The sequence below is a fragment of the Sander lucioperca genome, chromosome 20 (genome assembly GCF_008315115.2).
Source record: "Sander lucioperca isolate FBNREF2018 chromosome 20, SLUC_FBN_1.2, whole genome shotgun sequence".
In the NCBI taxonomy this organism is placed as follows: Eukaryota; Metazoa; Chordata; class Actinopteri; order Perciformes; family Percidae; genus Sander; species Sander lucioperca.
This window is the reverse complement of record NC_050192.1, coordinates 21,582,347-21,609,901: the sequence shown is the minus strand read 5'-3', so window position 1 is coordinate 21,609,901 and position 27,555 is coordinate 21,582,347. Positions and strand designations below refer to the sequence as shown.

At 41.5% G+C, this 27,555-nt stretch overlaps 1 protein-coding gene across 1 annotated transcript; it reads left to right on the top strand.

Annotated features, from left to right (window-relative positions):
* Window positions 1–1,179: 1,179 nt before the first annotated feature.
* On the top strand, window positions 1,180–16,247 carry nup50 (nucleoporin 50). The gene is made up of 8 exons (XM_031309351.2): window positions 1,180–1,406; window positions 5,116–5,194; window positions 7,871–7,951; window positions 8,639–8,849; window positions 9,898–10,557; window positions 12,348–12,432; window positions 14,015–14,133; window positions 15,993–16,247. Exons 2-8 carry the CDS (start codon window positions 5,126–5,128, stop codon window positions 16,190–16,192), a joined length of 1,425 nt encoding a protein of 474 aa, XP_031165211.1. The 5' UTR covers window positions 1,180–1,406; window positions 5,116–5,125; the 3' UTR covers window positions 16,193–16,247.
* Window positions 16,248–27,555: the final 11,308 nt, after the last annotated feature.

Genomic DNA, 27,555 nt, shown 5'->3' with positions numbered 1-27,555 from the left:
AGCCTTTTATAAACAGCTCCCATCAGTCGCTGTGATGCGTTTAAAGATCCCCTGCCTCTCTCGGCCTCCCACGTTGGCCGGCCTTTTCCTTCTACATTAAACCTGTCTCTTTTCTTTTTTCTACTGCCAAGTCTTTCCATTTTCTCCTCGCCAGCTGGTCAAGGGTCTCCTGCTGCCGCTAGGGCCCACAGCTCACTTCCTACTTTCCCCAGCACCTGTTCCTATTTGGCAAGGCCGAGCGGGATGCTGAAAGCTTGGAGAGGAGCCATCTGCTGCCCGGCCCTGCACCATTTTACCCCCCCGATCCCCCCCCCTGAGTCTCTGCCTGCATCCAGACTTTTTCTGTTTTTTCTCCCTGAAACACAGAGATGAGAGATGGAGTAAAAAGCTGAAACAGATTGTCCTGTAAATCCCCAAGAATCCAGAATCTCAGTGTAGCTGAAGGGACAGGCGGTGTAGCGTTCACAGGTTAAATCAAAGTGGAGCCGAGCTTGTTTACGTCATGCAGCTGCAGCGACTGATGACGGTCATTTTTCATCTCAAAACCTTAAAGTGTGTACGCAAGGGCGTACCTTTGGGTTCAACATTGGGGGGGGGGAGGGGGAGGTCCCGGGACGGGAGGTCCTGGGACATTTATACATGGATTGAGAAAAGAGACAAAAACATTGTTGAAAAAAGAGGCAAAAACCTCGGAAAGATTTCTCGAAAAAAAAACTCAACGTTAAAAGGCGACAAATATCAGAAAAGGCGTGAAAAAAAATTTGGAAAAAAATTGTAATACAGTATATATATATATATATATATATATACTGTATTATACATATATATATATACACACACATATATATATATATATATATATATATATATATATATATATATACATATACATATACATATATATATATACATATACATATATACATATATATATATATATATATATATATACATATATACATATATACATATATAATAGAAAAAACTAATTATTTTTCAATTATTATCTATTATGATGATGATAAATATAATGAAAAAAAATAAAGTAAAAAATATAGATTATTTTGCATTTACAAATATATATGACAAATATGTACTCGTTCCTCGCAGCTTGTAAAAAATAAAGATAAAAAATAAAAGAATCATTTGGAATGAACTACAACTCCCATGATAAAAAGTGTTGGCTGTGTCTGCTGCGCATGAGCAAGAAGGTGGGACCGGGACGCGCGAACTCATGCGGATATACACCGCTGTGTAAAATGGCGGCGTGAGAGAGAGGCTCGTTCAAAACACAGAGATCGTTACCGGTGAAGGTGGTTAACTAACAACTGTGAGACCGTCCGCGCTACGTGGAGCCGTCCGTACGTCACTCAGAGGTAGAGGTTGGAATTCCCATTCCAGAAAAGGTACGTTAAAGTCTGTATGAGGCACAAACGTTAGCATTCAATCTGTATTTAACATGACGTTAGCTGTTAGCTGCTAACGTGGGCCCGGTTACGTTAGCTCACCGGCTAACAGGGTTGTGGGTAGAAGGGATACAGCTACGGTCGGAAGTTACGCAACATTACGCAAAATCTAGACCAATATAGTAATATAATTTAAATACTTTCACCCAGGTAACGCGTGTTTGTTCCTCGGAAGTGTTTCAATCCTAACCACGATTTTTTTCCTAAATTTAAATGGTCGTTTTGGTGTAACTGTCGTCGTCGTAGCTGTATCCCTTCTAGCCAACCCGGCTAACGGTAACGTGAACAGCCAGGGGGTGGATGTTAGACACCCGAATGAACACATTAGTAGTTCTCTCAGTGCCTGTACAGTTAATAGTTAATTATTTCCAGCCAGTTAACTGTTAATCTGACTGAACGTTAATTACCGTATGATATCAATGAGGAACTGATAGCCTGGAATGCTAACAGTAACTTACATTCTAGTATTTCAGCATGTTTTGTATTAAAAGGTCCCATATTATGCGAATTTTTAGCTTCATACTTGTATTTTGGTTTCTACTAGAGCATGTTTACTTGCTTTAATGTTAGAAAAGCACATTGTTCTTCTCATACTGTCTGTCTGAGTATATACATACCTGTATTTACTCACCCTAAAACGATCAATTTTAGCGCCTGTCTCTTTAAGCCCCCTTCCCGAAAAAGCCCAGTCTTCTCTGATTGGTCAGCGTTTCCGGGTCTTCCGCATCTGCCCTCTCTGGAGTCTCTGCAATTTCGTCGTAGCCGGGGAATGACTGTAGCGGCTCTTACTACCTAATATATAGTTTAGTTTATTGGTTAACACATATACTACAGATTAATATACACATAATCTATAAAAGATGTTACGGAGAGATGCAAAAAAAAACCTCAGAGGGGCTTAATGTGGGAACTCTCCAATGCATAATCCAATAGAAACTAAAATACTGAAAAAGAAAAGAAGTTGGGACATCACAACTCACACAACGCTCGTTTAAAGGAACAGTTGAGCATGGATTGAGCATTTTGATAATTTCACAGTATTTATATAGCACCCAGACATGAAAATCTCACTTCTTCTCAGGGATGCACCGAATCCGGGATTCGGCTTTGGATTTGGCTGAATTTTTTCGGCTTTTTGACGGGGTTGGGTTTCTGCCGAACCTTAGAATTTTTTCCCACCGAGCACTACGCACCATGTTTGTTTGAAAGTGTCGGCATCCAGGCAGTCTGGCGGTGCATCTGTGGCACAGGGCGGGTGTGATTAAGGGCGGCAGTCACTACAAACTCATGTACATGATCAGGGTAAGGTAATCAGTGTGAATGCCGATCCCCGTTAAGTTAGAAAATGCCGAAATTGGCTCCGATCCGACACTGATCAGGATCTGGACATCCCTAGCAACGATGTTTTCAGTTTTCCGAAATCTCTTTTGGTCGTTCTCTATATAGTTTCCTCTTTAACAGGGATGCACCCAATCCAGGATTCGGCTTCAGATTCGGCTGAATATTGGGCTTTTTGACGGGTTGGGTTTCTGCCGAATCTTAGAATTTTTTCCCAGCGAACTGAACCCTACGCTTGCACTCCGCGCGCTACGCTGGTCGACGTAATGACCATGTCTACAGAACAGGACATGTTCTACTGGTTGGACAGTATAAATATATAAATAAAGAGAACAGGACACAACTTTTCTTTCTCTTCTCTGATTCGTTCCATTTTGTCGTCTCTATCTATTTCTTCACTTAAACTGTCACTCTGTCGAAATATGCACCACGTGGTCCGCTCCATAGGGTTTGTCACGTAGTGGCCCCGTGTGCTGACGTGCACTAACATGTCCAAGTGGCACGGTAACCACGGTAACTGGCCAATGAAACATGATCATTACAGCGTTTCAAGCTCTAAATCAAACACAACTAAGCCACAGCCAACAGACGGGACACAACGCTCCGCAATATAAACTAAATATTGCATACGTATCGCGACACTTTCGATATATTGCGATAACAATATTAAGTCGATATGTCTTGCACCCCTAGACCCAACACGACTGAAGGAACTGTAGGGTGATGTGAAATGGGTCGGGTGGAGTGAGGGTTAGGTGAGTGATGAATAAGAGCAGGGAGAAGGCAGGGTTTGATGCAACACCACTGGTATTTTATTTTCTTGTCCTTCAAGGTGATTTTGATTCATTCATGTTTGTGTGCTGCCTAAGGGCTCTGACACACCAACCAGACGGCCGACCGTCGGCAGTAAAGCCAGTCGGACTGATCAGTCGGGTCCCGAGGTCCAAAAAGTTCCTCAAAACACACTGAGGAGACGCCGACTTGAGCGTACGCTCTGCACGTGCACGAAACGTAATACGTCTCCATAGCAGCAGGCGGCGCTGCTCTGTATTGTTTCCATTAACAGTCTGATTATTTCCCAGAAAATGAGAACCGGCAGCTGATTGGACGAACGCGTCACGTGGGTCTTTTTTCTCCGGAAATTCACAGCCAGACTGTCATGGCGGCCCGTTCAGAATACGATCTCATATTGGACTAAAATAGTTCACCGAAACGTGTTTCTGAAAACATTTGAAGAGAGAAATAGGCCGTGCAGTTGCTGAATCTGTCTTCATTTCAGATCAACAAAGGTCAGTTTAAAAGATTTTCATCAGATTTTGAGAGGCTCATCCGCTCCCCATTTCCGGGTGAGTCCCGACTGTCCTGTCTCTGACTGAACATGTCAGGTCGGCCAAAATGAAGGCCGACGGCTCCTCGGACGGCCGACGGCACGGGACACACCGAACAGACTCGAGTCATCGACCTCGTCAGACGGTCTGACGCCCGATTTTCGGGCTGGTGTATCTTCTCTCTAACAGGATAACAAAGAGATAACAATACCATTAGACAGTGGTCAATCAACACATTAATTAAATTATACAAATGAACAAAGAAGATGTGAGTTTACTACTCACAACTGCACAGGCTTTAAAAGATAATTCAAACAAACAATCTTTCCATGTTGCAGCTAAGCACATGTCTGGCAAACAAAGGAATCCAGTCAGCAGTGCACAGGTTTAGCAAAGTGACAAGAAATCATGACAAGGCATAATAAAACACAATCTAAATGATAGAGTGACTCACGTTAGCTTATGAAGGATGCAGAGAGTGCAAAGGACGAGCCAAAGGATTTACAATTTTATAGTCAACAGGTGAGGTGGGCGTGGTCAGGTGGCAGAAGTATCCTCCTGTTTCCGACTGGCAGATTCAACACATTCGTTCCCAAAGTGAATTGGAAGAGCGGAAATGGAAAGGAAGGAGTCTTTTTAACGACTACAAAGAGACGCCAAATGACCACGACCCCAAAGGCAACAACAAAAATGACAGAAAAGAGAGACATAATGTACGGGGGAAGTGTTTTTTTTAATTGAAAAACGTCCCATTTTCTTGAGGAAGGAAGCTTAAATCCCCCGCCAAATACTGGCACACCCAAGTCTTAATGTAAACTGAGGGGAAACACTGGAAGTATTAGGCGGCCTATCAGCAGAACTTGCTGTCTGGCTTATATTGAGAACATCTGCATTATTCAGTCCCTCCTCGCTGCTGCTGAACTACTTAGATAAGATGGCGTTCACTAACTGTGTTACTTCACTCTTTTGTTTGTGTGTTACAGAGCAGGTGGGATGGCGAAGAGGATCGCTGACAAAGAGCTAACGGACAGGAACTGGGATCAGGAGGAGGAGGGAGAGGAGGTGAGGCGCAAAGAAACACCAACATTAAACTAGTTCAGACTAATGTCAGGGTTCTCCCTACAATTATAACGTGTGTGTGTGTCTCTGTGTGTGTGTCTCTGTGTGTGTGTCTCTGTGCGTGTCTCTGTGTGTTTGTGCGTATGTGTGTGTGTGTATGTCTCTGTGTGTGTCTGTGTTTGTATCTCTGTGCATGCGTGTACGTGTGCGTGTCGCTGTGTGTGTGTGTGTGGGTCTTTGTGTGTCTTTGTGCGTGTGTGTCTCTGTGCGTCTGTGTGTGTCTCTGTGCATGTGTGTGTCTCTGTGTGTGTGTCTCTGTGCATGTGTGTGTCTCTGTGTGTGTGTCTCTGTGCGCGTGTGTTTGTGTGTGTGTGTGTGTCTGTGCGCGTGTGTGTCTGTGTGAGTGTGTCTCTGTGCGTGTGTGTGTGCGTCTGTGTGTCTTTGCATGTGTGTCTTTGTGCGATTGTGTCTCTGTGCGTCCGTGTGTGTCTCTCTGTGCATGTGTGTGTCTCTGTGTGTGTCTCTGTGCGCGTGTGTTTGTGTGTGTGTCTGTGCGCATGTGTGTGTCTCTGTGCGTGTGTGTGTGTCTCTGTGTGAGTGCGTCTGTGTGTGTGTGTGTGTGTGTGTGTGTGTGTGTGTGTGTGTGTGTGTGTGTGTCTGTCTCAGATGTTTTTGTGTGTTTTTATGGTATCTGTTGATTGTTGGAGCAGACGATGCGAGGACATTTTCTGTGTGAACAGACAAAGTTTGATCTTATCTTAGTGATTGTATTTAGACTTCTTTAGCAAGTTTTGTCTTTAAATTTTTTTGAGTGTCATTTATTTACTATCTGCTCTAGCTTTTCCAACGTTTTAGACACAGATATGATGATAATAATAATGGTCCAAAAATCACGTGAAGTTGCATTTGTTTTTATTGAAAAATGTACCATTTTCTTGAGGGAGGACCCCTAAACCCTCTGCCAAAAATATGTGCACCCAAGGCTTCCACAAACCGAGGGAAACCACTGAATGTGGACAGAAATAGTCTTGGTGTTGGTAGCGTGAGAGAGAAGGATTATAAACTGGTAAAAAGAACATTAACGAGTAGAAAAGAAGGTAAATGGTGTTGGATCCTGTTTTATTGATTTGGAAATTACTTTATTATGGCGTTGTTATACGTAAAGATGACATGACTATCAATATTATGTTGTAAGTAGTGCTGTCAAACGATTAAAATATTTAATCGCATTAATGTCATAGTTAACTCGCAATTAATCGCACATTTTTATATATTCTAAATGGCCCTAGATTTCTTTTGTTCCATTATTTTTTTCTCATTTTAATGCTCTTATCAACATGGAAAAGCAAAATCGGCTTGCTTTGACAAGGAGGCGGAAAATTGCCATCAGCTGTGTGCTTGGCCATCAGCTGTGTGCTTGGCCATCAGCTGTGTGCTTGGCCATCAGCTGTGTGCTTGGTCATCAGCTGTGTGCTTGGTCATCAGCTGTGTGCTTGGCCATCAGCTGTGTGCTCGGTCATCAGCTGTGTGCTCGGCCATCAGCTGTGTGCTCGGCCATCAGCTGTGTGCTTGGCCATCAAGTGGTATTTCAGACTGGACGTGCTGCGATGATAGCTCAGTTCACAACGACAAAACACACAGATCACTTTGTTCTTGTTACTGGAACCATTTGGCAACTTTTTAAAAGTAAACTTTCCATTCAGAATCTTATTGGCATCCATTTCGGCGTCTCACACTCGCCATCCACTCAAAACGTAACGTTAGCCTACTAGTCCTTGGCCGGCTCGCAAGCCTAAACTAGTGTGTGTGGCGTGCCTGTTGTTTAGTTTCCGGTCTAACTAGATCCGGTGTGGTGTTGTAGTTTTTCTAACGTTACTAGTTGTTGCAACAACATGTGAAAAAAAACTACAAAGTTTGCTAGGCCAAAAAATACGTTAATCTCACGATAAAGAAATTGGCGCAGTTAAAATGGGTTTGCGTTAACGCGTTGAACTGACAGCATTAGTTGTAAGTACATAAGTACAAAAGTAGTATTTTTCTGATCTTTAAAGATGTGTTAACCCTTTGGTTGTCTTCCCGTCGACCGTGAACATTTCCCATCGTTTGTTGCTTTTTTCTAGGCCTTTTTAAACATTTTTGTCACTTTTTTAAATGCTTTTTTTTTAAGTCATGGTCAATAAACCCAATTTATATATAATTATACCTCATTTTTCAGTTTAAAAAAGCATAAATTATGAAGTATTTTCACTAATAGTTAAGATCAGAGGATGTTGAGTGGATCACAGACTAGTTTATGTCAAAGTTTAGTCAGGATGCTGTTTTGAAACTATTTAAGCACTTTTCAAATGCTATAAAATTGAATAAAACACCCCAAATTCAATGGAAGTAATCATTAATTTTACCCACAAAGAATGTTGTATGGATTCCATACCATACAACGTGCATCCGTGTTATTTTTGTATATTGTATATTTCTGATATCATTTTTAAAACAAAATGGGTCAAATTTGACCCAAGGACAACACAAGGGTTAAGGGTGTTCTAGCATCTCCAATTGCTCACATTTCTCCCCCTCAGTTTACAGCTTTTGATTTTTCAGATGTTCAGTATGTCAGATTTAGGACGGCGGTGACGTATTAACTTGTAAATCTAACCCAAACGACGTGTTCTTCTTCAACAGGCCGGGACGTTTTGTGTTGCAAGTGAAGATGTGTTGAAGAGCCGGGCGATTAAGAAGGCCAAACGCAGAAATATTGGAGAGGTAAAAATCTGAAATATAAACGTATGATTTAAATTTCTAAAGTTCACATCAACCTGTGAAGCAAATATTCCACGACACGCTAATTCAAGTTTTTTTTTTTTTTTTTTTTATGCAATTTTTTCCGGGGGTTTTGTCTCATTTTTTGGGGGGAATTTTTTCCCCCGAGATTTTTGTCGCCTTTTTTAAATTTTTTCGCACAATTCTTTTCTGGGTTTTTGTCACCTTTTTTTTTTTTTTTTTTTTTTTTTTTAGTTTTTTGGCATTTCTTTTGGAGTGTTTGGCGCCTTTTTCAAGGTTTTTTTGGACATATTTTTTTTCTGGGATTTTGTCTCCTTTTTTTTTTGGGACATTTTTTCTGGGTTTTTTGTTGCCTTTTTTTTTTTTTGGGGTTTTTGTTTTTTTTTCTGAGATTTTGTCGCCTTTTTCAAGGTTTTTTGGACATTTTTTTCAGGCATTTTGTCTCCTTGTGGACACGTTTTTGTCTCCTCTTTTGGGGGGGTTTTTGGACATTTTTTTTCGGCGTTTTTGGGGGGGGGCTTTCCGCCTTTTTCAAGTTTTTTTTTTTTTTTTTTTTTTTAAAGTCTTTGGCAAAGTCTTTTTTTGTGCTCAAATCGATTATCAGAATACTTTTGAGAGAGTTAGAATATTTCCAGTAGGTGTAAACCTCTGAATGCTGTCTTGTTTCAGAGCGAGGGTAGTGGATCCTTCAAAGGTTTTAAAGGCTTCTCTCTGACCTCGGCGGCACCGGCGGTGAGCGGAGGCTCGGCTCCAACGGCGTTTTCTGGTTTTGGGAACGGAGGCGGCTTCAAGGGCCTCAGCACTCTGACCAACGGAAACAGCATCGCGCCTTCCTTCGGAGGCTTCTCATCTCCCGCTGTAACGTCCACTCCTACGCCTGGTGAGGAGACAACTTTAATATGAATTAATTGATATTTAATGGACACAAAGTGCAACATGTTCCTGCCTCTATTAGGAGTTTAATTTTGTTATTATCCACAAGGGAGCGCCTTTCTCTTCTCTTTCAATTTCTCTTCTCTGACCACTGAGAAGTAAAGCAAACGGTTGTGATGAAGGGAGATGGAGCCTCATGAAGCATTGATGCTTTCCAGCAAACTGGGTTCACAGCGCCACCTGTTGGTCACACAGTGTAATTTATTTTGGTAGAATAAAATCAACATAACTGTACAGGGCTCAACGTTAAGGTTTTTTCCCACTTGTCCGGTCGGGTGACAAATGGAAATATTTCTACTTGCCTGTAGTCTTTCTGGCCCCTATACAAATAGAAAAGAATCGTTGAAAATAATGTTTGAAAAAACACCAATAGCGTTTCTGTGACCTTTTAATATTCTTCTATAAACGGGTCTCGCTTTCTGCCGGCCGCTTCAGTCGACAGTTGACATGTAATGGAGTTTAAAATACGCTCCGTTGTTTGGGGGGGGGGTTCTGTGCGTGTGTCTGTCTCTGTGCGTGTGTCTCTGTGTGTGTGTGTGTGTGTGTGTGTCTGTCTCTCTCTCTCTATGTGTGTGTGTGTGTGTCTGTCTGTCTGGCTGTGTGTGTCTGTCTGTGTGTGTGTGCGCTCTCTTATTTCATGTTGTGTCGCTGCAGGGCAGGACGGGGGGCTGCAGGGGGGCGAGGGTGGCTTTTCTTCGCCTCTCCCTCATCCAGCTACTTCCCCACTAACCCTTCTCCCTTCATCAACACCTCTTCAGACCAGCCTTCACCTACAGTAGTCTCACATATTACCCACTGTTAGCTGCTGTTTTTTTATTCATGTGTGTGTCGTACTGTAATGTGTCTTTGAGTACCGTGTAAAGCGCTATTTAGATAAAATGTATTATCAATTCCCTCAACATTTTTGCACATCCTGCTCTGATCCATCCAGTCTTCTTAATGTTATATGTATCTGTATGTATTATGTGTTTCTGTATTTATTGTTTTTTATCTAGGTCTCACATTCAATGGCCCCGCCTCCGCTGACATCACGGCCAAGCAGACCAATGGCGCGGCCCCGAGCCCGACTCAAAGCTCGAGCCTCAGCAGCAGCAGTGTTGTCATCAACGGCAACAACAAGGAGTACAGCCGACAGCTCACGGCTCTCAACTGCTCCGTGCGCGACTGGATCACCAAGCACGTGAACGGCAACCCTCTGTGTGATCTCAACCCCATCTTCAGGGATTACGAGCGCCACCTGGCCAGCATCGAGCGCCAGTATGGAGCCGGGGGGGCGGCCGTTGAGGGAGGAGGCTCCGAGGAGAAGAAGCAGCAGGGAGGGATGCTGCCAACCAGAGCCTCCCCTCCTCCCCCTCTTCCTTCCTCTTCCTCCTCCTCCTCCTCCTCCTCAGGCAGCAGAAGCAGCCCTGCCGCTCCGGCACCGGCCGCCACTTTGTTCTCCTTTGGCAAGAATTCGACAGAAGACTCGGCCACCCCCGCCGCTCCGATGAACACCGGCGTCACGTTTAACTTCGGTCAGAAGGTGGACAGCTCCGTCCTCGGCTGCGTAGGGTCCAAGACGACTCCCCCCGGCTTCTCGTTCGGCTCTGGCGCCTCCTCTCTGTTCGGAGCGCCGGGATCCTTCGGGGCAAAGTCCGAGGACGCTCGGCCCGCAGGTACGCACCCGGGGAAATCTCATAATGTACTTAAAGGGATACTTCACACGATTTTTTTACTCAGAAAGTGTAATGTTTATTGCACACATAAACCATGACAAAACAAATTGGCAGTACCAAACTTTTTTTTGGCACCTAGAGCTCATTGATCATCACCAGGAGCCTGTAAACACAGAGGATCACTGAAGAGAAGGAGAGCACTGCAGCGCTTTAAAACCTATTTTATACAGTCTGTTTAAAACTCACAGAAGAAAGTAGTAGCATTTGTGATGCAGTTGGCAAAGTCATTAAAAAATAAAAAAATGATATATATATATTTTTTAAGTTATTTAAAAATTAAATCGTGAACAGGGTGAATCGAGATCGCGATTTTGTAACGATTAATCGTGCAGACCTACTTAAAGGGATACTTCACCAATTTAGCATTAAGCTCTGTATCAGTAGAAACACGGTAGTATTTTGGAATGACCGTCCTTCCCTCCCTCGTGTCCCCCTGAGACCAGAGATAGCTGTTTTGTGTGAAAAAATTAGGGCTGCAACTAACGATTATTTTCATATTAATCTGTCCATTATTTTCTCGATTAATCAATTAGTTGTTTGATCTCTAAAAATGTCAAAACATGGTGAAAAATGTGGATCAGTGTTTCCTAAAGCCTAAGAGGACGTCCTCAAATGTCTTATTATGTCCAAAACTCAAAAGATATTCAGTTTACTGTCACAGAGGAGAGAAGAAACTAGAAGATATTCACATTTAACAAGCTGGAATCAGAGAAATCTTAATTTTTTTTTAATAAAAAAAATGACTCAATCGATTAATCGATTATCAAAATAGTTGGCGATTAATTTAATAGTTGACAATTAATCGATTCATTGTTGCACCTCAAAAAAAATCCTCTGATGATGCAAAAATCGTCATTTTGCATCATCAGAGGATTTTTTTGGCTAGAGACTAGAGACTACAGCCAAAAAAAAAAAACATAATAAAAAATAAAAAAGCCTGGATGAATAGATGAGTTGTTTGGTCTCTGAAATGTCAGAAAATGGTGAAAAATGTGGATCAGTGTTTCCCAAAAGCCAGAGAAAAAAAAGGTAAACAGTGATTGCAGCTTGTTGCAGAGATTGAGTTATGTAGTGTGCAAAAAAGGTGTCAAACAAAGCAAAATATGTTTTATATTTTACATATTTTAAAGGAGCCATGGTCTGCCTTCAACCAGCTCCATGTCTGGTTAATTAACAGCCTGTCAAAGACTAATTTGTTGAATTTCTTGCTTTCCTAATGCCTTTGAGTAGAGCTGCAAAAATTAATCTATAAGTTGTCAACTATTTAATGAATCGCCAACTATTTTTGATAATCTGATATTGGTTTGAGTCATTTTCTATGAAAAAAAAACAGAAACTTGTGTGATGTCAGCTTGTTAAATGTGAATATCTTCTAGTGTCTTCTCTCTTTGACAGTAAACTAAAATATCTTTGAGTTGTGGACAAAAGACATTTGAGGACGTCATCTTGGGCTTTTTGGGAAAATCTAAAGATTTTTATTAACTATCATAGAAGACTACAAAAAGGCTAATTAATACTCAAAAATGTACATTTTTAGTCACAACTTATTGGAGATTTTTGCTTTTAGAATGGCTTGATTATCAAAATAATTGCAGATTTAATTTTCTCTAGATCGACTCATCGTTTCAGCTTTCTTGTTTCTACGTTTTAGATTTTGGAGTCAGACAGTTAACGTCACGTCTGCTAATCTTGTAAATCTACTAAACTAAATGTTCCTTGTCTTTGTGTAGACGTGAACGGAGACGAAGAGACGGAGGAGCCGCCCAAACCGGAGGTCAAAGAAGTGAAAGAGGACAACGCCTTCTACTCGAAGAAGTACGTCTTCATAAGTATTCATTATTTAAACATTATTCATGATACTGATGATTACTTATGTTTGAGTCACTTCAACCTAAGTGGTTTCTTTTTCTCAACTAGTTTAAATTGGGACTTTAGACTTAAAGAGGAAAAAGTGGCCATTATGTTGCAAGAAAACGGAAATTATTCGAGAAATCTGAAAGAAATTAACAGGATTTTATGTTTTTTAATCATCTCATGGCCCCAATAAACAACTAATGGAAAGAAATAGTATTTATTTTAAGTACGGTGTGTTTTCTGCTCTCAGGACTAAATCCTTATCAACTGTATATTTGTATAATATATTAAACAACTTGTGGATTTTATTAAAACCCTCACGCAGCTTCAGTAAGTAAATGATTTTAACATTTAGCCACGGAATAATCTACAAGGAACAAAGAATGTCTGTCGTTTTCTTTCAGGCATTTAAATATAAATATAACATCGTATCATAATCATTTGATTTGAATGTGCCGTCGGCCAATCAAGAACTGATTTGGCGCTTGATGCTTTTAACGTTTTTGACTTTTTCAGTCCCTCCAGAAAAACGTGATTATGTGATCTCATAATTCAACGCATAATCAGCCAGAGTCTGCATATTTATTTCGGGGGCTGCATTTTTTTCAAATACGCCGCACTTTCGCCGCATAAATTGCCGATTTCCGCGCAAAATATTTGGGGCTTGCATGATTTCATAATCCCCGCATTTTTGTTGCAAAAAAAGTCGCATATATCTTAGCAGAAAGTTGAAAAATGTTGCGTTTACTTCACACAAGAGCAGCCATTTCCCCCTGTTGCCATGGGAACGTTATGAAGTGACGTAATTACGCGACGTGAACATCATCGAAAAGCTGCAAACCCCGCGATGACGCCACGATGAAACCACAGTTTTTGCAAGTTCCCGCAATTTCATTGCATAAAATTGCATAAATATCCCACATATTCCATCACATTTAAGAAAACGTGCCGCATAATCAAGGATTTTAGCCCAAAACTATCACAAAAAACTCCACATTTTTCTGTTTTTTTTTTTTTTTTTTTCATTTTTGACGCTTTATTTTTTTTACTTTTTCTTTTTTCAAATTTGTTTTTGATATTTTTTTGGTCTTCGGCGCTTTTTTTAAAATTAATTAAAAATATTAATTTCTGATTTTTTTTTTTATTTTATTTTATTTTTTTTTTTCAAACTTTTAATCTCAAACTTTTTTTTCTGTGTTTTGAAGAAGGGGAAAAAAAATTGAAAAAAAAATATGAAAATTTTTTTGAAAAAAACCCCCCCAAAACATTGAAAGCATCAAAACTGAAAAAAAAATAAATAAATGCCGAAACTAACGTCAAAAGCATCAAGCGCCAAATCAATTCTTGATTGTACAGGGGCCAGTTAAAATTGACTTTGGGCAAGTAGAATTTTTAAACCCTTTAAAATGATAGCTAGTTATATTATTTATAGCTAGTTATATTATTTTCGCGAGATATCCTGCAGATCTAGAATATACGACTGTTGCCTTTTGTTCTACGGATGATTGTTTTTCCGTTAACGTGAAGTGTGTTTGTGTTTCAGGTGTAAACTGTTCTACAAGAAGGAGTCTGAGTTCAAAGAGAAAGGAGTGGGAACTCTGCACCTCAAACACACCCAGGACGGGAAGATTCAGATGATCATTCGCGCCGACACTAACCTGGGTAACCAAACACACCGAACTACAACTTACGAGTTGTTGGTTTGATTCCACTGGAAATTAATAACAGAAATAGGTAACCAAGTGTCTGACAACATTATGAAAGGATCCCTACAGAGATAGACCTTTTAGTTAAAGAGTAAGATCCTTTTAGTTTAACATGAAACAGCCCTGAAATCACCATCACCAAACTACACCAGACTCCATGTAAATAATCAGGACTTTTATCATCGTAAAACACACTTCATTTAAAGTGGACAGAAACTAAATAAAACTACCAAAAGCCGTCTTGGTTCATCTTTCCACTGTTCCAACAATCACCACTCTGGTTTGGTTGAAATAAACCCTTAATTCACCCATTTACATGTGGAAATATGCTGGCTCTATACACGCTAAAAGTACTGATTATTTACATGGAGTCTGGTGGAGATATGCTGGCTCTATACACGCTAAAAGTCCTGATTATTTACATGGAGTCTGGTGGAAATATGCTGGCTCTATACACGCTAAAAGTACTGATTATTTACATGGAGTCTGGTGGGGTTTGGTGACGGTATCTGGTGTATGTGAGGGGCTAGTGTGTGTGTCACAGAACAGATGTTTCTGTGGTCCAACAGCCCCCCCTGTTGGTCAAACAGAGAAACTGCTGAGAACTATGCATTCACAACTTTTACTTTTCCACAAAAATGACTCAAACGGATTCATGGATTATCTAAATAACAGACATTTATAGTACAACAGTTGACAACTGTTTGAATCTTCTTTGCAGGTCTAATTAACAGTATTAGTCTTAAATGTAATACTCCAAAAACTACGGCCTTTGAAAGTATTAGGTCTCAACATTTCTTCTTTCGTAGGATTAAATGAATGCCGTAACATCGTGTATAAATATTTTCTGTGGGTTTAAATTTACAGCTCTAAATGCGACAAACACTTTGTTATTAGAGAATAAAATGTTTTATTGAATTCAGGTAACGTTACCTAGTAAATACTTCTTTTCTCCTACTTATAATCCACACTGATGTTCTATTATATGGCCGTAAGGTTGGTAATAAATTTCATCCTGGGGGGTATTAAAAATATCTCGTCCCATGCCATCAGCTCGCTAGGAACCTCGAAGGAGGAGAGACTAAAGTACCGTATTTTCCGGAGTATAAGTCGCATCAGTCAAAAAAATGCGTCATGAAGAGGAAAAAAACATATATAAGTCGCACTGGACTATAAATCGCATTTATTTAGAAATTGATTTCACAAAATCCAAGACCAAGAACAGACATTTAATCTGGAAAGGCAAGTTATTCAACTACATGACAGCACACAGAACAGCAGGCTGAATAGGTGTCCGGTATGTTAACGTAACACATTAACAGTTATTCAACTACACAATAGTATAAAGAACATATCTGGGAGATGAATAGGCTAAATAAACATAACAAGCCAGCGAGTCCTAGTCCTTGGTTCATGTCAGTCAGTATGAATTAACATTTAAAAACATGTTAAATTATATTTATTTTGATATATAAGTCGCACCTGACTATAAGTCGCAGGACCAGCCAAACTATGAAAAAAAAGTGCGACTTATAGTCCGGAAAATACGGTACCTGTTAGCAGGTACCAGGGACTTTTTATCAGAATGGGGAACCTAGAAAGTCGAGTAGAGGTGAGTTGAGCAGGTACCATGTAACTACTCTATTGAGAATTTAAATTAAATTTTGATGTCTATTGGCTAAATCACGTGGTATCGGATCGGTGCGTACTTCTACCGATACCAGTATTTTCGGCAGCATCGGAGGCTTTTCCAGTACTGGTATCTATTTTGGAACATCTCTAGTTTACCTGTCAGCGTTTGTTTGTGTGTTCCAGGAAACATCCTGCTGAACATCATGCTGCAGGCGTCCATGCCGTGCTCCCGCGTCGGGAAGAACAACGTGATGGTGGTGTGCGTCCCCAACCCGCCCGTCGACGACAAAGACCCCGGCAGCCCCGTCCCGCTGCTCATCAGGGTCAAAACCGCCGAGGACGCCGACGAGCTGCACAAAACCCTGGAGGAGAAGAAAGGCTGAAACCCCCCACACACACACACACACACACACACACACACACACACACACAGAGACACCGCTGAGCTTCCGCGGACTTCACCTGGTCATCCTTCCAGACTCATCCACCTTGTCATCAAGCCGGTTTAATCCACACACGCGCGCGCAGACACATGCGCGCGCGCACACACACACGCACGCACACACACGCGCAGACACACACACACACACACACACACACATGCACGCAGACACACACATGCAGACATATGCACACGCAGACGCATACACACAGACAGACATGCAGACGCAAACACACACAAGCAGACATGCAGACGCAAACACGTAGACAGACATGCAGACGCAAACACACACAAGCAGACATGCAGACGCAAACACGTAGACACACATGCAGACGCATACACACACACAGACACTAGGGCTGCATGATATGAGGATAATATCAGGGGTGTCAATCACAAGTTGTATTTTTTGGACGATGCACCTTAAACTCTGCCATGATATGATTTAGATTCGATTAAATTCAGGGTCCTGCGACCGATATGAGATGATATCATTAACGCCCATTTAACAAAAGAGGCTAAAATATGATTTGACATTTTTATTACTGAGCTCTCTTCCAGACATTTAGATGAAGAACAAACTACTCTTTAATAAAAGACTAAATATGAAGTGGGAATCTAAAATAAAAAGGCACCTTACAGATTATATGTATCGATATTTTGACATTGGATCGTTGATCCTGATGTCGCGATAACGATATAACTCGCGATAAATAATCAGATATTAAAGTGTTCTCAGTTCTGCTGCTCTCAGTATTCTGCTGAAATACAACAAACTGCTCGTTGGATTGAAAACAAATGAAAGGAAATCATTTCCAACTTTCTTTTATTCAACAAATTGAACATTGAATTGAACATAAAAGGCAGCACTAAAAGAACAACAGTTACATTTTAAAGTGCAGTTTTCTGCTGATATTCTCTTTCAACGAACTCAGAAAATCTCAGAGTGTTTTCCTCGATGTGTTTATTGCGCCGGTTGATATTGCGTTAACGACAAAAAAACGGTATTGTGCAGCCCTGACACAGACAGACACACACACACACAGGCAGACACACAGTCACACAGACAGACAGACAGACAGACACAGTCACACACACACACACACACACACACACACACACACACACACACACACACACACACACACACACACACACACACACACACACAGACAGACACACAGTCACACACACACAGACAGACACAGTCACACACACACACACACACACACAGACAGTCACACACACACAGACAGTCACACACAGACACAGTCACACAGAGAGACAGACAGACACACACACAGGCAGACACAGTCACACAGGCAGACACAGTCACACAGACAGACAGACAGACACAGTCACACACACACACACACACATACAGACACACACACACACACACAGACAGTCACACACAGACACACACAGACAGTCACATAGTCACACACACAGTACTTAGTCGTCCTTGTAAACCACCTTTCTCTCCCACAATAAATTGGTCGTCATACTGTGAAATATTTAGTCTTTGAATCACAAACGTCAGAAGCAGGTCGTCTACATTCCTCCCATTCCTCCTCCTCCTCCGCTGCTGCTGCTGCTCTATCAGCAGAAACAACCACGATCTGGTCCGTCGCTGCGTTTTAATGTGGTCGTTGAGTGGCTGACAGTGTGACTCCAGACAAATTATTACCGTACGATCTTTACCACTGAGTTTTCTTTTTTTGGGACGGAAAATAACCTCCCAGATAAAAAAAAAAAGTCCAGTCGATTTGGTTTTACAAATTAATTCCTCGCAGTAACCGTTAATTTCTTTTAATGAACGTGTCAGATTTAGTGCGTCTGCTGAGTGTCTTTCTGCTCTGGAAACTATTTATTGTGTCGGCAGGATTTGTACTCTTTCACTGATTGAACCTCGTGTGAATGTTCCCCCCCGCCCCCCTCGAAGAGAAGGGAAGAGTGAGTCAGACCGTTCTTTTTAATTTTCTGTAAAGATGGACTCTGTTGTTTTTTTCCAAGTGTCCTTTGTGTGGCCTTTCGGCTCGGCCTTCGAAGCGAGGCACGCTGTCATCGTCTGACAACATTTGTAAAGACGTTATCGAGGAATAAAAGGAAACTTACAACAAACTTACAAAGTCTGCTGCTTTATCATTTCCTGTGTTTTTATTTAGACTTTCAGCTCCATAAAGATGAAAAGGATCTTTTACTGCAGTAAAAGTACTAATACCACACTGTTAAAATACTGTTACAAGTTAAAGTCCTGCAGTGAAAATGTTACTAAAGTAAAAGTCTGTAAATATCATCAGGAAAATGTAGTTAAAGTATTAAAAGTTAAGAAGAATCCTCCTATTTTAGAAAAGTGGAAACACACACACACACACCCATGTTTGTTTCACTATCTTTGTGGAGACCCGTCATTGACATAATGCATTCCCTAGCCCCTTACCCTAACCTTAACCATCACCACTAAATGCCTAACCTTAACCCTTACCCTCACCCTAACCATAACCTAATTCTAACCCTAATCCTAAAACCAAGTCTTAACCCTCAAACAGACCTTTAACCTTGTGGGGTCCAGCATTTTGGGCCCCACAAAGCTGTGCAGACCCCACAAGTATACTGGACTCCCGGTTTTTGGATCCCACGAATATAGTAAAACAAGCACACACACACACACACTATTTTATAAACTACGTGCGTTTTGTGTGCAGTAATCTTAATGTGTAAAGTAACTAGTAACTAAAGCTGTAACAGATGAATGTAGTGGAGTAAAAAGTTCAATATTTCTCTCTGAAATGTAGCGGAGTAGAAAGTGCAGTAAGGGTGTAACTTTGGGTGAGAGAGAGAATCAGCTGTTTACATGCTAACAAACCAACCAGTTAAACTGTCGGGAGACGCAGCTCACGTGTGTGATGACGACAGGACGTAGTTTTGTCACGTAGAGATCTTTAGTGCGCTTGCATAACTGCAGTGTGAAACCAAAACCTACCGGATCAAATGCAGAAACATGAACCTCGGTTCGGACCTTTACCGGCAATTTCCACTGGATGCGGAACGTTTCCAGAACCTCGGCGGAGTCATTAGGTTTCCATTACAGTCAGTGTGTGTATTTCCACTGACTGCAGAACGTCTGCGTCCCGACTCCGTCCCAGCTCCGGCGGTCCCAGTCCTCCGGAGCAGATACCAGAGCTTCTATTGTTGCCGGACGCCGGAGAGCTCCGCAGCAATTCAGCACACAGCAGATAGTGGAGGACAGGAAGTCGAGCACAGAAACAAAATAAAAATCTGGTTAATTTTCAAAGTAAAATCCAGCGTGCTCACGGCGGATCATATCTCCCTGCACTACACCTTGAAAACACAGCTCAGAGCAGTTTCCCCTCTACTCCTCTGGATGAAACTAACTGGTGGTGGTTTTGTGGTTCTATTCTACGTGAATTCGTGAGATCTCGTGGGTCGTCGTGACTACAGCTGTCAGTCATGGCCAGAGCCGTGCCGCCACAAATCCGGACCTGGTGGGTATTGACAGACGGCGGAGCACGCAGCTGTTCCGCAGTGGAGCCGGTCCACAGACGTTCTGCATCCTGTGGAAATTACCGGTTAGATGTGAAAGCCCCTTTTAGAAAAGAAGCCTGTAAGAGGTTCAATATACTCACCGTTTCCGACCTGTTGCGCGTCAGTGTGACGTCATTTCTACTTGCACTGAACAGAGGTGGCGCTAATGAGGAAAGGCTACCGACTTTGCTGTTTCTACGGACTAGAAGAAGGAGAAAAAGGTAAACAACGACAGAACTGGCAGCAGTAGCAGCATTGACGTCAATGCTTCGATCTGATTGGATGAGCTACTTGGTGGATCAAGCCTTTCATTCACCATAAAAGAACTCATCTTAACCCAGTAAGTTTACCAGAGAGACCTGCAGTCACTCTGAGAGTCCTGGCATCACGTTACCATCGAGCTCGTCCATGCTTCCTGTTTCCCCTTTGTCGCACGCCGCTGAAAGAAATATGAGTTGTGCACGACCTCTGCTCGCTGTGCGCCGACTGTAAAGAGGCCTTAATTGTCAACTGTCACGTAGAAATAAGAAAGAAAAAACCCCCACACGTCAGATTTTTTTGGTAATGTGTATTTCAATAAATAAACACAGTAAAATGTACATAGTTTTGGAAACTAAGCAACAGAAGTCTGATGACAACATGCACAGTAACTGTGTCTGTGTAACAAACGCCATGATGAGCGTTAAAACAACTAAAAAGGTTGTAACCCTCATGTTCTCCTCAGGTTCAAATTTGACCCATTTTCAAAGTTTCTACGTCAGAAATATGTAGCCCGGGAAAACCCTGACCAACTTCCGGCAAATTTGAGATTTGCTCTACAAATCCGTCAAGAGCCCATTCAAGCCCATTTCCAATGTCTCAAAATCGAGGCACCAATCACAACCGTTGAGGCAGACTCTACACCAATCACAACCGTTGAGGTGGGCTTTACACCAATCACAACCGTTGAGGCGGGCTCTACACCAACGATAGCGCAGCGACGGCGAGCAGCTTTTTGTTTACATCAACATGGCGGCCGCCGAAGCGCAGCAACCCGTTGATGTCGCTGTCGCGGCTATGTCACCCGGATCGTTGCTCTGATTGGTTGAAGGACTATCCAATTGCGCCCAGAGGCATTTGAGCGGCGTCCCTTGGTGACGCCCCTTTGGAAATGGGCTGTGAACGAAGCTTCCCCAGACCCCCCCCTCTCAGTTACAGCTGAGAAGGGTCGGGGGTCACCCTGGCTACTATATATTGGGTTTATTTCAACTAAATTCCCAAAAATAACTCGGATGGTTCCATACACAAAACAGGCTGCAATTATCTATCAACATAAGTTTCTCTGATCTCAACTATTAGTCAAAATAATTCACAATTTCTGTTTTTTTTAATCCAAAATTAGGTATAATTTAATATGAATGAGGGTTATTGACTATGAATTCCATAAATAAGTGTTAAACTATGTAGTCATTATTTGGAAGGAAGTTGGCTAAGAAGATGTAACACAGAATTGGGGGATAATTTATACTTTGTGCTTTAAGAGAGAAAAGAGACAGAGGACCGACCATGCACTGGTCATCTTCCTGGGCCAAAAAACACAACAATCCACACTTTTTCTGACATTTTTGTCCCTTTTTTCATGTTTTTGGCGCTTTTTTGTTGTTGCCGTTTTACACTTCTTTTCACTCCCATGTATAAACACCACTAACACCAACTTATTACTAGTTTTACACTTATTTTTGGAATCCATGGTCAATTAACCTAATTGATAGGAAATTATACCTAATCTCTGAGATAAAAAAGCAGAAATGATGAACTTTTAGACTAATATTAAAGGAAGGATAATCACAGAAGGCTTTATGTCAACGTTCAGCTGGGATACTGTTTTGAAAACGTTTACATTTTTTTTTTTCAAATGCTAAAAAAAATGTCACAAAAACAGCCCAAATTCAATGAAAGTAGAGATCCGATCTATTGTACTTGCGAAGTGCGTTGTATGGAATCATCCATCTGTGGTAATTACAATTAGGTAGTTAAAAAGAGACCCATATTTCTGATATAGACATTTAGAAAATGGGTCAAATTTGACCCGAAGACGACACAAGGGTCGTTTTTTTCGTCATATCAAACGTTCCTCGGTCAAAGCCGATCGATCAGCGTGGATACATTCAGCTGGACAAACTAGAAAACTACGTAGTCGATAATACTGGAGAGAGAGAAGTGCCCTGTGGAATATTACACGGAGGAAAAACAACAGTTTGATCAAGAATGGCTTCGAATCAATCACAGATAATAGAGCTCAACAGTGTGATTCGGTTTTCTTTACATTACATTACATGTCATTTAGCTTTTACCCAAATTCGACTTACAATTGCTATATATGTCGGAGGTTGCACACCTCTGGAGCAACTAGGAGGTTAAGGCTGCGTCTCATTTCTCTGTCTTACCCCTTCCCCTTCGTTTTGCGCGTTCACGTGAGAGTAACCGGCAATTTCCACTGGATGCGGAACGTCTCCAGAACGTCAACGGAGTCATTAGGTTTCCATTAAAGTCAGTGTGTGTATTTCCACTGACTGCAGAACGTCTGCGTCCCGACTCCGTCCCAGCTCCGGCGGTCCCAGCCCTCCGGAGCAGATACCAGAGCTTCTATTGTTGCCGGACGCCGGAGAGCTCCGCAGCAATTCAGCACACGGCAGATAGTGGAGGACAGGAAGTCGAGCACAGAAACAAAATAAAAATCCGGTTACTTTTCAAAATAAAATCCAGCGTGCTCACGGCGGATCATATTTCCTGCACTACACCTTGAAAACACAGCTCAGAGTAGTTTCCCCTCTACTCCTCTGGATGAAACTAGCTGGTGGTGGTTTTGTGGTTCTGTTTATAGAAACTACATCCTGTTATATCGCACGAACATACGTGAATTCGCGAGATCTCGTGGTCGGCTGGCCGCAGCCGTTACGCAACAAATCCGGACCTGGTGGGTGTTGACGGACGGCGGAGCACGCAGCTGTTCCGCAGCGGAGCCGGTCGCAGACCTTTGGTTTCCGCATCCTGTGGAAATCCACGATAAGGGCGCTGACACACAGAGCCGATAATCGGCCGTCTGACAGTCTGGCGAGGTCGGTGACTCGAGTCTGTTCGGTGTGTTCCGTGCCGTCGTCCGTCTGAGGAGCCGTCGGCCTTCATTTTGGCCGACCTGACATGTTCAGTCAGAGACAGGACAGTCGGGACTCACCCGGAAATGGGGAGCGGATGAGCCTCTCAAAATCTGAGTAAAATCTTTTAAACTGACCTTTGTCGATCTGAAATGAAGACAGATTCAGCAGCTGCACGGCCTATTTCTCTCTTCAAATGTTTTCAGAAACACGTTTCGGTGAACTATTTTAGTACAATATGAGATCGTATTCTGAACGAGCCGCCATGACAGTCTGGCTGTGAATTTCTGGAGAAACCAGACCCACGTGACGCGTTCGTCCAATCAGCTGCTGATTTAAATTTTTTGGCGACAACAGATTAGCACCGCCTGCTGTTATGGAGACGTATTACGTCTCGTCTCTTCGGTGTGTTCTGAGGCACTTTTTTGACCAATTTGGGGAGACTGATCAGTCACACTGGCTTTTCTGCCGACGTTTGGCCGTCGGCTCTGTGTGTCTAGGCCTTTAGACATCTGCTGAAAAAATAATGTTGTTATTCATTAGCACGACTGCCGTACTGTTTAGTTCAAAAACATCCAAAACACCAAAGTACGAAGACATAGCGGACCAGACGCCAGCTTTTATTTTGAAAAGTCGAAGCTCCGGGAGGGCATGAGACGGGAGGTCTCCAGGCTGCAGCCATACCCGACTCTAACTATTAATTTAGCTTCACAAAACCCTGGAAATCAACATCGTTTTTAGGCAAAAACATGTTTTTTTTTGCGACCAAATGGAGAAGTACTACACTACCCACAATCCTAAGCGCAACAGCGACGTCTCTGATTGTTGGAACCCGCTGTTACCGTGGAAGAGCTTCTACACAGTGATGTACTGTACCTTTGGCCTGTTTTGCCGTTTTCAAAATTCTTTTGCGCCAAAATCAAATGTTTTAAGGTCCCGATTCATCTCGTAGCTGGTTGGTTTAAAACTCATTTATCAGCGTTTAATGAGAGAGATATGAGAGAGATATTAAACATCTGGAACCAGAGCTGGCCGGTCACTGTTGAGCTCTATAACTTAACAACAACAGCTGTTCCTGTGATCAGATTCTCCGTTAAAATCACGGAAACATGAGACGCCAAAATCTTCAACAAAATCAGAGACCGTTTGAACATGGAGATCTTAGGTTCTAATCCTCCGTCTGACTACTTCAGGACTTCTGTATAAACTAGAGGAATGTGTGGGGAGATAATCCATGACATCATGAATAAAGCTGATTTTCCCTTCGGTTCAAACATTTATATTTAAGAGATATAAATCTACAAATACTGACGAGATCAGAATCTTATGAATTAAGAATTATTAACAGGAACTGAATTGATTTAGAGTGTGTCTCTGTGTGTGTGTGTGTGTGTGTGTGTGTGTGTGTGTGTGTGTGTGTGTGTGTGTGTGTCTCTCTGCAAGTGTGTGTGTGTGTGGGGTTGTGTGTCTCTGTGTGTGTGTCTCTGCAAGTGTGTGTGTGTGTGTGTGTCTCTCTGAAATTGTGTCTTTGCGTGTGTGTCTCTGCGTGTGTGTGTGTGTGCTTGTCTTTGTGTGTGTGAATGTGTGTGTCTGTCTGCATGTGTGTGTCTGCGTGTGAGTGTGTGTTTGTCTGCGTGTGTGTGTGTGTGTGTGTCTCTCTGCGTGTAAGTGTGTGTGTGTGGTCAGAAATCAGTGGCCATATTCAGCCCTAAGGTCTAAGGAATAATAGGATAAGGACGTTTTTTTAGTTTCAGCTCCGATAATGTTGACTGATTTCGGTGTTTCTGTTCCGACGCTCTGATGCCTCCGTAGATATAATTACAACAACAACAACAACAACAACAACAACAATAATAATAATAATATAATAACTGATCTTTGGAAGCCTGAGCTGGTCGTTTAAAATGTTTCACACGTTTGTTTAAATGAACACAAAGTGAAAGAAGAAACATTTAAAAGTTACACACAGTCGGGTTTAAGGCTTCAGAACAGACGGAGAAAAACGTCAACATCGACAAACTGAAAACACATCTGGAGCCAATCAGGACGCTCCCTCTACGTTTCCCTTTTTAAAATCATCAGTTTCGCTGGAGTTTTTCAAGTCACTTCCAGTTTGTGAGTTGCAGTTTTTTGGGATTTTTTTTTAAATATTGGTGGTGAAAAGTTGCCTACACTGAAAAGTCCGTAGAAATACGGACTAATATACTGTTAATACCTTCTGTGTGTGTGTGTGTGTGTGTGTGTGTGTCTCTGTGTGTGTGTGTGTGTGTGTGTGTCTCTGTGTGTCTGTGTGTGTGTGTGTGTGTGTGTGTGTGTGTGTGTCTGTGTGTGTGTGTGTTCAGTTTAAAGGTTCAGAAGATTTAGTGTAAATCTACAGAATTAACAGAAATTTAACTGGGTTCTGGTCATTTTCTGCCAGGAAATTATCCGTTTTTCTCCAGATTTTATTACTTTATTATTTTTATCAACACAGCAGATTTACTCAATGTTTTCATAAACATCTGAATCAGAAGCGAACACACTTAACCCTCCTGTTGTCGGGTCAAATTTGACCAATTTTCAAAAGGTTTCTATATCAGAAATGTGGGTTTCCTTCAACCAAATTGTCCAAAAACATAACGTGGATGGTTCCCTACAACGCTCTTCACATGTAAAATAAATGATCAGTTCACTACTTTCATTGAATTTTGGTGTTTTATTCAATTTTATAGCATTTGAAGAAGATAATTGATAAAATACAATTGAAAAAAGCTTCGAAAACGTCAAAAAAATGTGACAAAAGTTTCGAAAATGTGACAAATATCATCGGGGAAAGCATCAAAAACATGGGGGAACACGACAGAAGTGTCGAAAAAAGACAATATTTTATATTTTTGTCACTTCTTTCGAAGTTTTTATGTCACTTTTTTCCCCGATGCTTTTGTCGGGTTTTTTCTGCGTTTTTTTTTAATTTAATTGTTGATGTTTTTGAAGATTTTTCAGACATTTCTTGTCACTTTTTTCAATGTTCTTCTATCATTTTTTTTTTTCTCAGTCAAAGTGGTGAATGATCATTTATTTTACGTTAATTCTTTTGACAATTTGGTTGAAAGAAACCCAAATTTCTGATGTAAAAACGTTTTGAAAATGAGGATAATATAGATATGGTTTAAATATTTGCACTCGGCATTAGAACGCCGCTGCGGCTGTTTGTTGGTGAGTTCGAAGATACTTTGAGTGATTTATTAGAAATAATTAGATAACACGCTCAGGGCTGAAATCATTAGTTAGATGGGCGACAAATTATTAATCGTTTTAAGTCAGTGGTTCCCAACCTGGGGTCCGGGGACCCCTCAGGGGGGCAGCAAAGATCACAGGGGGGGGCGCAAGTATTTATCTGGTTTGATGTTGATTTGCACGTTAAACAAATTATGATAATACACTAGAATATATAATGTATACAAAAGTCTGTATAAAAACTATATATTTTTGTTCTCGCTTAAAATTGTAGGCAGGCTACTTAGTAGGCCAAACCTCCGGGACCTCTTAACCTGGGACCCTGCTGTCATCAGGTCAGCTGCTAGCTGCTAGCTGCTAGCATCCACAGCAGTGGTTCCCAACCTTTTTTCCTTGGCGCCCCCCCCCCCCCCACTTATGTCTAAGAAAAGCTGAGCCCCCCCTCCGAAACCAAAGTTGAGGTAACTCTCGAGATAGAGCCTTACTTTCTTTTTTGATACAGAGCAGTTATCAGCACTTTTACATTTCTTCACCATGTTTCATTCATAAAATAGTGATGCTGTGGTGGGATGATAGCAGCTAGCAGCTAGCAGATAGCAGCTAGCAGCTAGCAGCTAGCAGATAGCAGCTAGCAGCTAGCAGCTGACCTGATGACAGCAGGGTCCCGGGTTAAGAGGTCCCGGAGGTTTGGCCTACTAAGTAGCCTGCCTACAATTTTAAGCGAGAACAAAAATACATAGTTTTTATACAGACTTTTGTATACATTATATATTCTAGTGTATTATCATAATTTGTTTAACGTGCAAATCAACATCAAACCAGATAAATACTTGCGCCCCCCCTGTGATCTTTGCCGCCCCGGACCCCAGGTTGGGAACCACTGATCCACGGCATCACTATTTTATTATCGGGGGGCGCCAAGGAAAAAAGTTTGGGAACCACTGAATAAGTAAAGTTATCACATTTTAGATGTCTATTTTCTTAACATTCTCCTGTTGTCCTTGGGTCAAATCTGAGCCGTTTTACAAAAACTTTCTATATCAGAATTATGACAAAAGAACGATGAAAATAGTGACAAATGTTGAACAATTTTTGTGGTTCTGTTGAACAATTTTTTTTTTTTTTATAACGCTGAAAAAAGTGACCAAAAAAACCCATCCAAAACATCGCCAAAGGTGCAAAAATGTGTTAAAAAAGTGACAAAAACATTGGAAAAAGCGACAAAAAAGTGACAAAAAAATTAGAAAGAGTGACAAAATAAATTTGACTAAAATCTACAAAAAACGTTGAGAAAAGTGTAGAAAACGAACAACAAAATGTTGAAATTTCGACTCAGAAAAACCCAAAGTTGCAGGTCAACGGGAAGACAACGCAGGGTTAAATATATAATTCTATTCCATGTAAT

Excerpts from the sequence above, each read along its gene's own strand:
- nup50 (XM_031309351.2), top strand. The coding sequence starts at position 5,126 with ATGGCGAAGAGGATCGCTGACAAAGAGCTAACGGACAGGAACTGGGAT. Across the intron at positions 5,195-7,870 it reads AGGAGGAGGAGGGAGAGGAG|GCCGGGACGTTTTGTGTTGC; the intron begins GTGAGGCGCAAA and ends CTTCTTCAACAG. Across the intron at positions 8,850-9,897 it reads AACGTCCACTCCTACGCCTG|GTCTCACATTCAATGGCCCC; the intron begins GTGAGGAGACAA and ends TTTTTTATCTAG.